We start from the raw sequence: 15,741 nt of genomic DNA, 5'->3' as shown, positions 1-15,741 counted from the left end.
ACACACACGAATGATCTCCGTCTAGAGTTTCGATAGAAATGTCGGATCATGGTGTCTATCAGTCCTGCGAGTGTGTGAGCGAGCGCAAGCCAACGCTGGGTTGAGTGGGCGGTTCGGATTCATCAAAGTTCGTTCGGTTCGTCTTTCCATTCACACTTGATGATCGACCACTTTTTAAATAGTTTTCTACTCTGAACTACTACCCCGCTTCGACTGCCGCCCACACCAGTGTCATCAGCTCTTTATCTGCACGGCTTCCTCTCGACGAAGCGACAACGGCGGCCGCGGCGGCGGCGATCGAGATAGCGGGGGGACCGAGTTCGACTTTGAGATCTTTTTGGGGAGAAAAAGCAACCGCCGACCACAGCTGACTGAGAGGACTGTACCACTGGATACAGTGGGCAATGAGATGGCTTGCATGGTTCGGTGACACAACTAGCAGCACCGCATTGTGGCCACCATCGCAGTGAGCCGCCTACGCGTAAATCCATGAGTGACAGACAAGTCGAAATCGGGGTTTAAAACTTGTCAACTACTGCATCCCTGGCCCGAGAGGCGCGGCTTGCATCCCGGAGAAACGCCAAATCTCCCGGGGGAGGGGACGGGGGACAAGTGGAGAATTCAGGGAGCGATCCCACAGTCCCTCCCCCTCGATATTTACAGAATCATCGAGCGCAGATTGGTCCGGAAGCCTCGTCTCAATGCTGCATTCATGGAGCAGAGAAATCGGTTATCGAGTGCCCCGATGCCCTCCTGTCATCGAATACTTGATCAGAGGTTTGGGGACAGAAACCAAAAGCTGTCCGATTTCTGCCGCTTCCTCCATGGATACGGACGTATATTGTACCTGTTTCATCTGGATGCTCCATCAAAATTTTAAATATTATGGAAGCCGCTCTCGCGAGAGACGGGCGAACCCTGGCTGCGAGGTTCAGGACACGGCAACCATGGCAACCACGGTCTCGCATAATGCGACCCACGTTCGTCGAGCTCTGACTGCTGCACTCGGGACGCCTTCGGAGAGTCGATCTTTCGAGAAAATCTATTCATTTCTCTCAATAATTACGTCACACTTGTTTTCCAAGTTTCCTTATTCTTCCATTTGATTCCAGAGGCTTTCAGATTTCCCGAGGGGCCGCGCGACATTTCGATATGGAAAAGAAGAACTCGTGCGTCGAGCCGTTCGAGGCTCCGCACAAAGACGAACGGATAGCGCTCATCTCGCAGTCTCGAGCGGAGGAGAACTCGATCAGGTGGCGCCTAATTAAAGACATTAGGGATCGGGACCCGGGGCTCTACGAGGATGAAGAAAGGGAGCAGGTCTTCAGAAGAAAGTTTCAATTGAGAGGGCTTAAATTTTGACGAAATAGCTTTAAAAGATTAAGCGGCGATTAAGCACCTCAGGATTATGATCTTGTAAGATAGGGGTCGTCGCAGATGGATAGTCCCGGCTCGTCAGCCCCTCCGGAGACTTCCCGAAGCAGTCTCGCTCGCACCTTTGCCTCTCATCCAGTCGTGCTCTTCTCCCCCCAACCAAGCTAAACAGTGGGGTCGAGAAGACGCAGCTTGGAAGTAGCAACGCGATACAGAACCCCGGCTAATAAGATAACTGGGGATAACCATAATTGCGTTCTCTTTCGGAGAGCTTCGCCGCCGACCCGGTGGACGGAGATCAATCTAGATTATATCTCTACTCATCGCGGCTGCTGTTACGGCTTCATCTCTTCAACAACAGGCGTCACTCATCAACACTTGGCCTACGACCCGCACACCGGGCACCTCAAAGCCCGATTGCTTCCCGTGATCGTTTGACATGGATCTGTCAGGACAGCGGTGGGATCGACAAGGAAGCCGCCGAAAATCGCAGATGTAGGAATATCACAGATTTTCGCCTCCGTTTCGGGCGCGGTGTCAGAACCATGGCCTCGTACCTCAGTCCGTATGAGAGAACCTCTATACGTTCGACTGTGTGAAGTTCTGACTGACGGTCGACGAGATGCTTTACGTTTTTTTTTCTACGTTCGTAGTGAGTAGTTGGAGTTGCTCAGCCAGTGTAAGTACATCCGGGTGGAAACAGTGCTCATCGGTGCAGCAATACGGTTTCGGCGGACCAGCAGAAAGACCACGTAACGGTAAATTAAATGTAGCCGCCGCCAACGCGCTCACTGCCTGTCCAGATGGCGCGGCTGTTTTCGGGGTTCGCTGGATCAGCGGTGCTGACGAGTTACTGAATCGAGTAGAGCGTCGTCCACACGAAGGAACGAAACTCGGGGTTTCGTGTGCGTACTGCCGCTGGTAGCAACGGACCGAGCGGACGAATGCGTACGCCATCAACAGCTCCATCAGTGGACCGAAGAACCGCTGCACAGCTGAGCTTCCACCGGCGGCGTTGATAGACGGTTTGAACCACTAGCACAAAAACCTCGTTCCACCAGTTTGACACTGTCATAGGGAGGGGAATGCAGAATGTCGCGCCTTTTTCTCTCGACCGACCTGACACAAGCCACGCCGAGGGCACCGTTCGATCTTCCGCCGACTCGAGCGGAAGGATTATCCCCCGGCAACCGCCTCGAATGAGATGAGCAAGACTAGGCCTAAGATCCCGATCGGTACGGAAGGAGATCGTGGTAATTCTTGTTGTGGTCACTGACCGCGCTGATCGATAAGTCGCAAGCTACGAGCGCGAGAGCAATACTTTCCCCTCATGGCATCGCCTACGATATTTGAATTTCTCGTGGCTAACGGCACAACTACGTAAAGATGGACGACTCGGCTACAGAGAGCTGTACATAGGTACATATATATATGTGCATACGTAGGTACCAACCTGCGAGTCTGAGAGCTGACATCCGTTGAAACTCGGGTTCTTCGAGCCATTTGTACATTCTCCGGAACGTTTCGCGACCAGACTTGAGTTTGCTCCACGGTTTAGGATTTCTGAGCAGATCCGAGAGCGTCCCCTGCGATCGGCAGAGAACCCTCTGCGCGAAAATGGCCTGCGGTATGCTGTAGCGTTTCAGTTCGGCGCTGATTCTTTGAGCAAGCTCCTTCGTGTTGATCTCCTCGACTTCGTCGGCCGAAGACGACGACGACGTCGTACTGTGACTGGTCTGCTTGTTAGTCTGGCCTCCGAGACCCGCGGAACTTTTGTTTCCGCCCCCACCGCCGCCACTCTGAATCAACGGGTTTCCAGACGTCGGCGAAGGTACGCTTGCGTTTACCCCTGACGATGCTTGCGATATAACCCGCGAGAGCGACGACGGCGTTGCGCTGCTGGTCGAAATGCTTACGGCCGTGAACGGTTTGACGTCCTGTTGGGGAGGCGTTGCGGGAGCCGCCAGATGAGCTGCGGGAGGCGTGTTCGCGAGTCCGTTGAGACCACCGATCATGGTGGTGGGCGAGTGCAGTGCAACCGACGAACCGGGAGACTGGGGCGAACCGAGTCGTGACAGTTCACGTGTGGCGTGCGTATACGAGTCGTAGCTCGACACGAGACCTTTGTCCGAGGGCGATGCCAGTCCGCTGGCACCGTTGCCGCCGCCACTGCCGGTTCCCCCGCTCCCACCACCGCTACCCCCACCACCTGCACCGGAACCGTTCTGTGAATAGGGCGGTGAGGGAATCGCGGCGTTGGCCAACATGGGGGCCTGCCCCCCTGGAGGACTCATGTTCATGCCGCCCATTGAGCCCAGTTTATCATAGCTAGGATAGCCTCCCATTCCCATGCCGGGCATCAGCGACGAGAACCCCGCATTCGGATGCGGGTGTCCGTAGTGCGAAAATTTATCCGACATGGTTGAAATGGGCGGTAGCGGCTGTAAGGGCGTTAGGGTGGCATAACTGGAGGCGTTCGACGTAAAACTTCCTCCGGGGGACATTCTCCCGCTCGGGTGGTGGTGGTAACCGTCTCCCAAACTCGCACGGAACTCGCTTGCGTCGATCATTGCGTCGTCGGTTGTCGCAGCTGTTGAGCCCACATCACAAGTCGAGGACGTCACTGGGGAACAGGGGCTGTCGTCGTCGTCCTCGTCGTCGTCTACGGTAACCGCGGCTAGAACTTGTTTCGGGTTGTTCTGCCGACGTCTACTGGTACCGTGAACTACGTCCCCGTCTTGTTTGTTGCTAGCACAACCGCTGCTTCGATGTCGGTGCAGGGTTATCGATACAGGTGGCACCGAGGGAAGGGACGTCGATGAGGACGAAGGACGTAAGAGGGTCTTGTTCGATAGACGTCGTCCGACCGCTCCTCCGATAAGGAAAAAGTCTCGCTCCTCCTCCTGTTCACCTCCTCGCGACCTTGATTGTTGTCCTTGTTGTTCTCGCTGGTGGGACTCGAGTTTCCGGTGTTGTCCCACCACCGGTTCCTCGTCCTCTCCTCCGACTCCCCGTTCTCGTTGGGACTTCCGTACAAGGGATAGGATCGACGACTCGGCGGCGGTCGAAGCTTGTGCTGATAAACTGTTTGCCGACGGCACGAGTCCCGAGTCGGACCAGCGACTGCAGGCACCTGTTGTGACCTTGGCGGCGCCGAGCTGGAGCTCTTGATCTCGGAGCTGGGGTCGACGTCGTTGGCGTATTCTCTGCTGAGGAACTATCGATGTGGTTGCAGATGCCGGACCGCCTGTTTCGGGTCTACTGGTGAAGCTGCGCGGTCGACTGGGAGCGGACGTCGAAGACGACAACGGAACACCCGTTGACGTCAACGTCGGCGTTGACACTGAGGTGAACGTCGACGGCGACGACGGGTCGGCGACGTTGCCCACGAACGCAGGTGTCCGTATACGTAGCAGTTGTGAGTCGTTGTCCTGTCCAGACGACAACCCGGCAACCGTGCGTCTGGTTTGTGTCGCTGCTGCAGCTGGATCGACTGCCCTCCTCGTGTCTGCTGAAGTCTGTGGCGCGGCAGCGGCAGTAGTCCCAACCTCAGGCTCAGGCTCCGTTTCAGTCGTTTGCAGCGCCACCAGTACCGAGCCCCGTAGCAAAGAAGCTCCGCCCAGACGACTGAGATCCGCTGAGGGCGGTAACAACCCGACTTCGTCGTCTTCGTCTCCAACGTCGGGGCCAGGCGGCGCGGCGAGCGCTCGCACCTCAGCCACGGCAGCCTGTACGAGGCTGAGGGGAATAGGATCGGCCCCTTCGAATGAGGACAACGACGAATCATCGTCATCATCCCTTCCCTCAGGACAACGTTTCCTGCTCTCGTGTTCCCTTTCCACCTTCTCGACGACGTCCTCGTTGATGATCTCACCCGTTTCCTCGGCTACCATACCTCCTCCACGAGCGACGACCGTCTGCGAGTCACCGCAGCTCACTAGGGGCTCAGAGCTCTCGGAGTCTTGATCGCCGTGAAGACAGACGTCTCTTCTTCTCCCACTCCCGTCCCCGTTGACAATGCTGTCATGGTTCGCATTTTCCGCAGCAGCGCTTTGTTCCTTCACGACGCCGACGGCCTCGTCGACGTCGTCGTCGCTTCCGACGTCACCGAGTTCGTGTTCGAGACGATTCCCACTTGGCACCGTGGATTGGCCCGGTGCCGCCGAGAGTACGGATCGCAAATCTACACTTGTTGTTGGACCCAACACGAGCTGTGAGGACCCGCTCGGTGAATTGCCGACGGCAACAATCCGAGTGGAGCCATGTTCGATCTCCGAGACTCTATCGGTGTCTTCTTCTCGTTGTTGTTGTTGCGCTCTTCGTGGAAGATTTTCTTGTTCCTGTTCTTCCAAACTGAGTTCTTGTACGTGTTCTTCTTCTTGCTGCTGCCGCGACTCTTGCTGCGGCGGCTGCTGTCGATCGTCGTCGTTATCAGCACGGGCTGCAGCGTTGCTTTGAAAGTCAACGGCGCCTTGTGTAGTTGCGAGAACGCTCAGAGGCGATAGAAACGTACTTTGCAATTGGCCCATGGGATTCGTCGACGTCAGAAGCAGTACTACGGTCGGGGGCTGGCCATCGCAGGAAGCCACAACCAGGGGCTGGAGTTGACGGAGCAGCGGATTCGTTGACGGGGGGTTTTCGGGGGAAACAACCACTTGGCTCAGAGGACGTCCGTCCACTATCTGTCCGGTGGGATCCATTCGGAGCGAATAGTTCATCACCTACTTTCTACTTACTTTGTTTTGATGCCCACTCACTGACAGAAACAAACCTCACGCGGAATCGAATCCTCTGAACCATGACACCACCTCCGAAAACACTGATCGAGTTCATTTGGACTGGTCGGCGACGTCCGGAGAAAGGCTCTCAAGTCATTGTTCGCACCCGCTTAGTCTCAAAACAAACACAACACCGACACAACAACAAAAGCACCACCACTACATGGTGAAATTCATCAGTATCGCCATTTTGCTTCCGAGTTCGCTCGTAGAGCTCAGACTCCGCGCTGAAGAGCATGCGCAATCCGCCAAAACTCAGATAGGGTGGATCATTTTGTTCACGCGGACCATTTGACCACGACCTCATTCCCCCCAAACTACAGGCAGCGCATCGCCTAGCGGGACTCCGAACAGCTGTCCGTGCGTGTAGAACACCGGAGCGACCTTCTGACGAGCACCTGAGAGCTTCACACGGAGGCGATGACAAGTTCGGTGCCGACCGAGCAATTTCGAGCGGCAAATGTCGCTAGCAGAGTCAGCATTGAATCGCTTCACGGCGCTTGGTTTTGTTTCCGGTGTAATGACCGTTACAGAGCGATGCTCGCTTCCCCTTCGAGGCTCCGTTGGCAGAAGTTCAGAGTAAATGATCGATATCAAGCGTTTTCAGAACGATTTCGGTACTGGGGCCGAGATATCGACGGCGCTACCACGCCGCACCCTCTCCGGAAACGCGGCTTGGTAAAATACTACCCCTGCTCCTGAGGATCATCTCGTCCTGTGGTATATCCCGACGCCCGCCAAAACAAAACAGCTCTCCTCTATCGTCCCGCTCAGACCGGAATTCGATCATTTCATTCGCGAATTCTCTTTTCCTGAGAGCGGAGGTTTGTGTGCTCGAATGTCCTTTCCAAAAAAGGATCCAGGGGAATGTTCGGGGCGACGACTGTCGTCTCCCTGCACAAATTGTTCCCATCTATTCAGGCTTGCCAAGCCAGGAGAGCACGCGGGAACTGATCTAGTCTCCGGCGAAGAACGAGTGGCGCGTCCCAATATACTTTCCAAGAACCGTCACCGCTCTCCTCTGATTCGCGGAGAAAAATGACAGACTCTAGATAGGTTTCCTCCAAGCGCATACGGTACGGTGGAAATTCATGCGGGTCCTTCGGCACCGGAAACTATGATTTCGGACACGGGCAACTCCGGCCTCATATTCGGGGCGATAAGCTTTCAAAGACCCTGGGGAAACCATCGCGGACCTAGAGAGGACAGCCGAGTGAGGCCGATCAGAGCGCGCCACGTGCTGCCCACGTCCGTCAAGGGCTTCTCATGGCGAAGCAGAAGAAGGTGAAGGCCGCAGAAGCGTTGACGGCACTCGACCGCGAGATTGTCTCGGAACTCTCCCTCTTCCATTTGTTCCTCTCGTCTCTTCGTCGGTCCGAAATTTCGTTCGTTTTTCGTCCGTACGTCGGTCAGTCGGTCCGGTGTGCTCGTTCATTCGATTCCAGCTCGGCTCTCCCAATCGGAGAGGGGTTCGGATCGATGGTGAGCGGCTCCGCCTCCATCGATCGTTGCTTCATTCTTCGGTACGCCCAGCTGGGCCACCATCGCCCCCAGGACGCCTCGACCCGTACTCACCCCTCCTGAGCGACCGAACGACCCGCGAACCCGTCCCTTGGAGCTCGTTCCCCTTGTGCCGCCAAGACTGCAGCCCGGCCGACCGGCTGGCGGAGCGGCCGAACGAACGAGCGAGTGACTGGCTAGTCTGCCTCACAGCGAGGGAGCACGCAAATAAGCTATGGACGGCGCCCAGACCTCGGTGAAGGGGAGCGGCACAAGCCGCCGAGCGAAGTTTGGACAGGCGCATAACGGAAAACAGCGAGTCTTCATCCATGCTAGACATGCTGGCTGGCTGGCCGACATAGGGAGAATTCGCCTGGTGGGCATGCAGGCAACATTATTTCCACGTCTATCGATCGGGCCGCCTCTACTACAACAACGCCAAGAGCCACAACATCATCGACGTCGACGTACACATCTGCAGGAACAGCAGAAGCAGTGGCCGACCCGTGGAACAGCCGGGGCCTTGCAAACCACGCCCTAATCTCCGCTCGGGCTGGATATATAACTAGGAAAGTTCTCCGCCCAACGTCAACGCGACCGAGCCTTCCGTCCGATTCGCACTGTGAACCGCTGGTCACCTTCAGCACCTCACGCGCCAAGGGGCTCCGCAAGACGTAAACTGCAGAAACATGTTTCACGACACGCTCGGCGGCGTGACTTGTTGGTTTTCATTCAGGAATGAATCGTATTATTTTCCCGGAGGAATTCGACACCGGGAAAGCGCGAGTATCGGTGGGGGATCTGAAAATGTTCCGTTCACCCATGAGATTCCTAGATTCTGCGACAGCCGCCCTCATCGCTTTCCATCGGCTTCCTGTACTCGTCACGGTCGATACGGAATTTTCTCGCGGTCCGGGCGAGGGAAATTCTCAAATCAAGTCGAGATTAACCGTTCGGACGATGAGAGAGACGAGAGCGGCTGCAATAATGTCGTTGTTCCGCGATGAGCAACAGATGAGAAGGCTCTCAATGGAATTCCATAACGGATATCGGTCTATCGAGTTCATCGATTGAAGTGAGCTCATGAGTAAGAGAGCGAGCGGCGGCGCCTCTCGTCTCTTCCACTGGATCCAATTCATTTGTTTGACATCGGTCATCTTCCCGTACGCTTATCCATATTCTCCCGTCGATCAATTATTAAGTCCGTGGCGGAGACGTTATACTTTGCCTCTAGATGGTGGATAATGCCTCTGTAAGCATCCCTAATCGAGACGCTGATAGCCGTTTCTCTACGAAGTCACCAGTCGATGGCGGGAAACGCCACGTACGTAGTCTCGTGTATGGGAAGTGGACATTCCTCTCGCTGGCGACGGAGGAGTCTGCAGTTGATGTCTTGTTTCCGATTTGCGTAGCTCGATGAAAATACTCGTGGGCACCGCAGGGCCGTCGAGCGTTCTCGAAAAGGTTGAATCCTCGGCTGGGATCGGGGGCCCCGTTTTGAGCTGTGGCTCATCATGGGATGATCGGTGGCGATTGGTTGAGCAATCGCGAGGTGATGACTCTGATGGGGATAATAAAACGTTGTATCGGAGATGCTCCACAGACAACCGATTTGACGGTATACCCACAGTTATCGGACGACCCGCCTTCAACTTGGGGACCCGGAAGGCTACAGTGTGTCATACGATGATCTCTGATAGAGACGAATTCTGGAACCTTGGCACCATCTCTTGATTTCAGGAGATGCGTGGAGAGCGCTCGGTTTCGAATTTCTCCCGGAACAGTCTGCAGAATTCTCCATCGATAGGAACGGCACTGCGCCTTGGTGACGACCGGGCGAGACCGTAGAGTGAAGAGACGAATCTTGATCGGGAATCGATGATGCCATCGGGATGTTGCCGTGCATGCGGAGCATACAAGGCTCTGTAGCCTTCCCCCTATTGAATCGTGCAGCCCGAAGGGAGCATTTCTGGAATTTGCGGCTTAGATCCTTCTCAATCAGCCCGCACCTCGAAGGACCGAACGAAGGAGGACCAAGCCGCACCTGAGGGATTCCGCATGACCGAGGTCGATGGAACCTTTTCCTCATCGACTCCGTACCCTGAGCTTAGCTCCCAAGCATGTTGCCACCGATAATGCTCGGAATCGTCACGAAGTTATCGATCGTCCGAGGTCGTCGAATCCATCCGAGTCGACAAGAGCCGCGATGGCGACATCGACGACCTGGTAAACTCATCGCATTTCTTTAAACACAAAGAGACGGAGACCGTACGCTCATTGCAAAACTCAAGCATTATATCGGACCACATACGAGTACGTGTGATAGGCCTCAACGCAAACGGATACACAGCTTGGGAATATTGAATATTGAAATCTAGCCACGCATGTGAGCTCTTAGAGCGAAATAGACCAGAAGGAAAAAGATCCGAATTTAAAATCATTGCGCTTCCGTGGAGCTCCTATGGCTCTACGGATTTCACAGCAAATGTCGGGGCCGGTCTTTTCCGTTGGTTGCTCCGTTCGCTCGTATGTAATGTTCGTTGGATTGGAGTACTCCTACGGGTCGATAGTCCGATACCCCGGGCTCCGCTCTTCGAAACTGGGGTGCCTACCCCGCCTGCCTGCCTGCCTCCCTCGGCCTGCCTCGGCCAACGCTGAAACGTGGGCCTTTTTGAAGAATACGTTGTTCGAGACCGGGAGAGTCGAACAACGAGCTCTGAGGCTTCGACGAGGGGTTCGCACGGACCTGGCGATGTAATTAAAACTCTCCATCTATGTTCGGGGACAAGCGAAAGAGCAATCAGTCAGCTGAATTGAAAACTTTTGCCGGAAGGAGTGGAACGCGCTCCGAATTCCGCATTCCCGCCTCGCATTGCCCGAGAATTAACAGCGGAGATCTCGCTGGATGTGGACTTTCCGTGGCACACCGCTTACCGGATTTAGTCTCGAAAGTAGCATGCTCCCAAAGAGGTGTACTCGAACGACTTTGAGACGAAGATTGAGGCAGAATATCGGCAAGAGAGAGAGCAGTTTTCCCTCGATATTCTTGAGGGGGATCGAGGGGTATACCCCCCGTCCGGGACTCGTTTCTCACTCGAACACTCTCTCCTTCTGAGGCATCGGCGGAAGGAGCACCATCAGGTTTCAATACCATCATCAACGTTTCGCGACTCGCGACCATTGCCCTCAGAGTCCATGCATCGGTGGTACTGGACTTCAGGTGGTACCTCGAACTCCAACAGATCAGTACGACGCCAACAAAGAGACCTCCGTTACCCCACGGCTTTCGGTATCCAATCCCGGCCGATGTCGCTCTGAGAGCAGAGGCGGCTCTTTCGGCAATGCAAGTCCGCAGTCGTGCTCAGGACCCTCTCAGAGAGCAGAACCGTCGGAAATTGAAAGACGTCCCGTCGCTCATTGAGCGCGAGCGATTAAGGTAATCGATTAGGTCATCACTCCATCACTTCCGAGCGACTAATGGCCGCTTCGCGATTCATCTTCGGCCCGAAGTAGCTGGTAGCTCGATGGAAATTCTTGGGTTCAAACGGCAGCGATCGTATGATACGCTTTCCCTACGCTCGCGTGTCATCGTGGCGAGTTAAATGGATATTCTACGCGGGAGAAGTTCCCGGAAACGTGATGGTCCTGAGACTCGTGGTGGGAGAAACAACCTGTCGTCTTCAGTTCCTTCGTGGGCGTACCCTCGTCATATCCGAGCATGTCGATGAGGTCTAAGTGACCAAGCGCCGCCAAATAAATTGGAAATCGAAATGATCGAATATTGAGAAAGCAATCTGCTCTCCGCGCTGCTCGCTCGTGTTTTTCTTTCACTCTTTTCAGTCATTGAGTGACTGCGAACGGCTTCGCTGGTTCCCCGCTTCGAGTGCTGTCATCCCTCGTCTCCTGGCCGCCGTGCCTGCTGTCGACGCCGAGTAACCTCATCGGAAGCCAACGAAAGGAAACCGTCGAGGAGTCCCGATCCGCTCGCTAGGCGCGCTTGTCGTCCAGCTCACCGCCAAATACAAGTATCGGTCTTCATCTGCGGCGGGGGATATCGGTCTTATCGCTTTATCGGAGCCTATAATACAATATCTGTCCGATATCTGAGGTGGAATCGACTCCAGACAGAATCTGAAGGACGCTCGTCGTCACCTGTAGCTCCGCAGGGGCAAATTTTCGCCTCTAATAACATTCTGAGGATGCGCGGACAAAGACGTGACGGGGACGTAAACAGGGGGCGGAAGAACATCAGAAATAATTCTCTGACTGCCGAAACACCGATACGACGAGAGCTTGAATCAGCTAAGAGGTCAAGCTGCGTATAGGAACGGGAACGGGAAGCTTCGGCATGAGGTTGAGAATTTGCTCATCAGTTCGGGGGCTCAGCGATCAGGATTTGAACCCTTTCGGTGCTACCAGTAGCCTCTGCCAACAAACCGCCGCTTCGGCAAGGATCTACGTGTTTCAATGCCATGAGGACGGCCCTGGAGTTACCGGACGTGAGATACGTTCAATTATCTAGAAATATCCAGATATTGATGTAGATCATTCTCTGCATGCGATCCAATTTCATGTTTGCCAGAAATTCGTTCGCTGAAGCATGGCATCACATTACAGCTCCGCCAGGAAGGATAGCGGTTCGACTCATGGAGAAGAGTGCATTCCCTAAAGTGTGACGTCTTGAAGACGGTCATTGGATGATAGATTCATTCTCAGACAGGTATCACGTCTCCCTCATCCTCATGTACATAGAGCGCAGAGGAAATCGAACGGAGCATATCCGAGCTCCAGCGCAGAGTGTATCCGCGCGCAGACCTTTCTGGAGCTGCGTTCGAGGTTTTCCGGTCAGAAGGAGCGAACGATATTTAGAGCATCCGAGGGCGCTCGATTGGAATCTTGCACCGAATGGGAGTCTTGTCAGAATTCAGCCGCAGCTCTGAGGTTTGCTGCGCACGAAATCGCGCGCCAGATCACGAGTCCCTCTTCGCGGGGGCTTGAAGCAAGCCTTCCATGCTTGCCGATGGTGTTCATGCTCTCCTCATCCCATGACCGTGATGATTACTAATTACTACATAACCTCATTCCGGAGCTATTTCACATCTCCCGGATATTTCGAAGACTGTCGACCGTGCTAGCATTTCGAAGTAATTTTCTCACAAGCATCATGTGCGGAACAGGTAGTAGTAACATGCCTCCATGCTCGGAGGTTCCTCCCTTCCCCCTAAAATGAGCCGGGTGGATCTGCAGTGGTCACCTCGAAAGTGAGTGTTACTGTTTCTTTGTGTTCGGACTGCGCTCATCGGAGGCTTCTCATCTGCGATCCCTCAAAGGGAGACGGATTACCAAATATCTGAACGAAGTTTGAGGCTGATGCCCCTGGAAAAATCATTCAGGAGAGGTGAAAACTGTGGAGGACGCGTCTTTGTTCGGAATGTCCCTCAGATGAGACCGTGAGCTCACTTGATCGTACATTGGACGCGGAAAAGTTTCGTGCCTCCGAGGAAGCCGCCGAGAGCTCGCCTCGCAACATACGAGTGAGGAAACTCAGGAACTCTGAGATGGGTGCTGCCCTCTGCCGGCTCGAAATGAACACGAATTTCGGCGTGGGGAATTTCAATTTCCATCCGGTTCCGATTTCGGGCGTGAATGGCTTTCCAGAGAAATAGAACAGGTCAGACAGTCGTCGGTCGAAGACCCATATCTACAACGAAGGTCCTTCGACGTCAGTTCCCGTACTTTACGAGGGGAGATCGAACTCCGGCTTCTGCGGATTTTTCTTCCTCGATCAAGACTTGGAACGTTTCTAATTACTACCCCCATACCATGTTGAAGCTGGAAGCTGCTAAATGCTGCGATACAGGAACGTTCCCCACCTGTGAATCTGGTTCTAAGTGTGATTACGATATGCGGCCGTCGCGTCGGTGACTCCAACTGAGTGGAGCGAAAGAATTGTCAACATAGAGCCATTCCGATCAGCTGAGGACGGCGAACATGTGAGTCTCTAACGTTCCCGGCCCTTTTCCGTCTTCTCTTGGCCCTTGTTCTGGGTCTCTTGGACGGCTAGTCTCTGCCATTGGTTGAACATTTGATGAGCCTTGGAGAAAGAGCAGCGCACCCCTCTGGAACTTCTTAGGGGTTTCGCCTCCGGGCGGAGTCCGTGTCCCCATGCCGGCTTGGATTGCCCTCCGGTAGAACGAAGAGGAAGGGGAGGTTCCGAAACGATTTTTCAAGCCGTTCCCGTTTCTCAGGGAGAGATGCAACCCGATTCGCAACAAGGGTCTCGACTCGATGGAGGTGGACACCCTGTACCACATCGGATTTTCTACGAATCAAAGCCTGAAAGAAATGTTTGGCGACGTTCGGTTTGTCTGCATGGGCGGAACCGCTTACAGGATGGAGAAACTCGCTCGGTGAGGGCTCCCTCCAAACTTCGAAGCTTCGCGTCGAAACGCTGTCATCTCAAGGCGAGCTCGGAACGACGATGAAAGGAAGCGGGACTTCCCGACTTCCGTTGACCCTTCGCTCCGATACTGATATAGATCCTCGAAGACCTTCATGGTTGCATTTTACAGGAACATCGTTCGAGACTTTGGGATCAAATTGCCCACGGGAACTGATCTCTGTGATCTGTCAATGCATTCGCATAGATATTCCATGTTCAAAGCGGGACCCGTGCTGTGTGTTGGGCACGGGATGGGAGCGCCGTCGGTCTCGATTCTTCTTCACGAACTTTTCAAGCTGCTGTACTACGCAGAGGCTAAGGACGTGATTTTCATCCGAATGGGAACGTCCGGCGGTTTGGGCTTGCCGCCTGGATCCATCGTTGTGAGCAAGAAAGTGATCAACGAATTCGGCGAGACGAGCCATCCTTTCGTGAGTTTTCCCGGGTCAGGAGCTGTTCCTTGTTCAGGCAGGAGTCGGAGAGCTGAATGTTGCAGGCTGAGGAGAGAGAGAATTCCCGAAAGTTACACGAATCATGAACGAATGAGCCCAAATGAGCCTGGATGAATATTCCAGGCGGTTTTAGGCCGACGCATCGATCGACCTTGTGTCCTTCCTCAAGATCTGGCCGATGAAATCATAAACGTCGGCCGGGCAGTTTGTCCTGATGTCACCGTCGTGGGAGGTATCGATGAAAATATTCATGAATTTCTTTGACTCGATTCCAATCCCAGTCCATGGGCCCGTAGAGTCGGGGCCCAGAAGCCTGTTGGGGATGATTTCTCAAAAGTTCTCCTCCACCAGCAACCACCATGAGTGCCAACGACTTCTACGAGGGTCAAGCCCGCCTCGATGGGGCTTTCTGCGACTACACAGCGGCCTGTAAGCAGGCCTTTCTCTCGGAGCTTCACTCTGAGCGCGGAGTCACCAACATCGAGATGGAGAGCTCCGTTTTCTCAGCCATGTGTCATCATGCAGGCATTAAAGGTAGTTTCCGGCCGAGAGCTCTCATATCTTGCATACGCTCGGCCCCTTTCGAGTTTCAGTCAAGTCCGATGAACATTCAGCTGAACCCTTTGCTGTACTTTCTAGCGGCGGTCGTTTGCGTCACCATCGTCGAACGTCTCCAAGAAGACCAGATCACGTGCCGCGCTATTTCTTTGGACGAAGCGCAGATGCGTCTACAGAGCATAGTCATGGCATTCATCAAGGAAAAACTCCATTGGGGATTGTGATTTCATTATTTGTGGCATTTGAAAATGGAATCCGTCGTCGGAAGGGAATCAGCCACGAGAGTCAGCAATGAGTTAGTAAACCAAAGCTCGAGACAGCTGGATCGACTGGTTATGAGAACAACTGAACAACGATCGGCAGGCCGGGGGTTGAAATAAAGTTTCGTGTCCTAATGAGCATTTCATCTTACGAATGTGATGTTTCTAATCGATTTAGAGATCACGCGATAATTCTAACGAAGGAACGAAGCGTCGCCAAGGTCAGCGATGAATGTCAGCGATGATTCCAGTCTCGGCTAAGCAGGCGCGTGCCCAGGAATTTTTTTTGGGGGGGGTCAGGGCCATTGTCTTGGTAGGGGCAAACTACCGATGATGATGAGCCTCAACATGGAACTCTACGGGCCAGAAAGAGATCT

General features: G+C 54.2%; 2 protein-coding genes across 2 annotated transcripts in view; one reads left to right on the top strand and one right to left on the bottom strand.

Moving 5' to 3' along the window:
* The window catches only part of onecut (homeobox protein onecut), a 42,795-nt gene extending 38,851 nt beyond the window's left edge, over positions 1–3,944 (bottom strand). Inside the window, exons 1-3 of the mRNA XM_003737825.3 lie at positions 3,581–3,944; positions 3,262–3,496; positions 2,828–3,099 (exon numbers count right to left, since the gene is read on the bottom strand). Coding sequence (XP_003737873.1) covers positions 2,828–3,099; positions 3,262–3,496; positions 3,581–3,944 — 871 coding nt within the window. The remainder of the gene's footprint in view (positions 1–2,827; positions 3,100–3,261; positions 3,497–3,580) is intronic.
* An 8,718-nt stretch (positions 3,945–12,662) lies between these two features.
* Positions 12,663–15,328, top strand: LOC100899246 (uridine phosphorylase 1-like). Its single transcript, XM_029112014.1, has 6 exons — positions 12,663–12,682; positions 13,916–14,062; positions 14,225–14,525; positions 14,670–14,778; positions 14,898–15,080; positions 15,186–15,328. The coding sequence occupies exons 1-6, from the start codon at positions 12,663–12,665 to the stop codon at positions 15,326–15,328; spliced, it is 903 nt and encodes a 300-aa protein (XP_028967847.1).
* The last annotated feature ends 413 nt before the right edge of the window (positions 15,329–15,741 follow it).

The sequence above is a fragment of the Galendromus occidentalis genome, unplaced genomic scaffold (assembly GCF_000255335.2).
Source record: "Galendromus occidentalis unplaced genomic scaffold, Mocc_1.1 scf7180000075612, whole genome shotgun sequence".
Taxonomy (NCBI): Eukaryota; Metazoa; Arthropoda; class Arachnida; order Mesostigmata; family Phytoseiidae; genus Galendromus; species Galendromus occidentalis.
The sequence above is the reverse complement of the archived record's forward strand: the minus strand, read 5'-3'. Positions and strand labels throughout refer to the sequence as shown.

Coding starts and splice junctions, on each gene's coding strand:
- LOC100899246 (XM_029112014.1), top strand. CDS start 12,663: ATGCTTGCCGATGGTGTTCA. Junction 14,063..14,224: donor AGGATGGAGAAACTCGCTCG/GTGAGGGCTCCC, acceptor TGCATTTTACAG/GAACATCGTTCGAGACTTTG. Junction 14,779..14,897: donor TGATGTCACCGTCGTGGGAG/GTATCGATGAAA, acceptor CTCCTCCACCAG/CAACCACCATGAGTGCCAAC.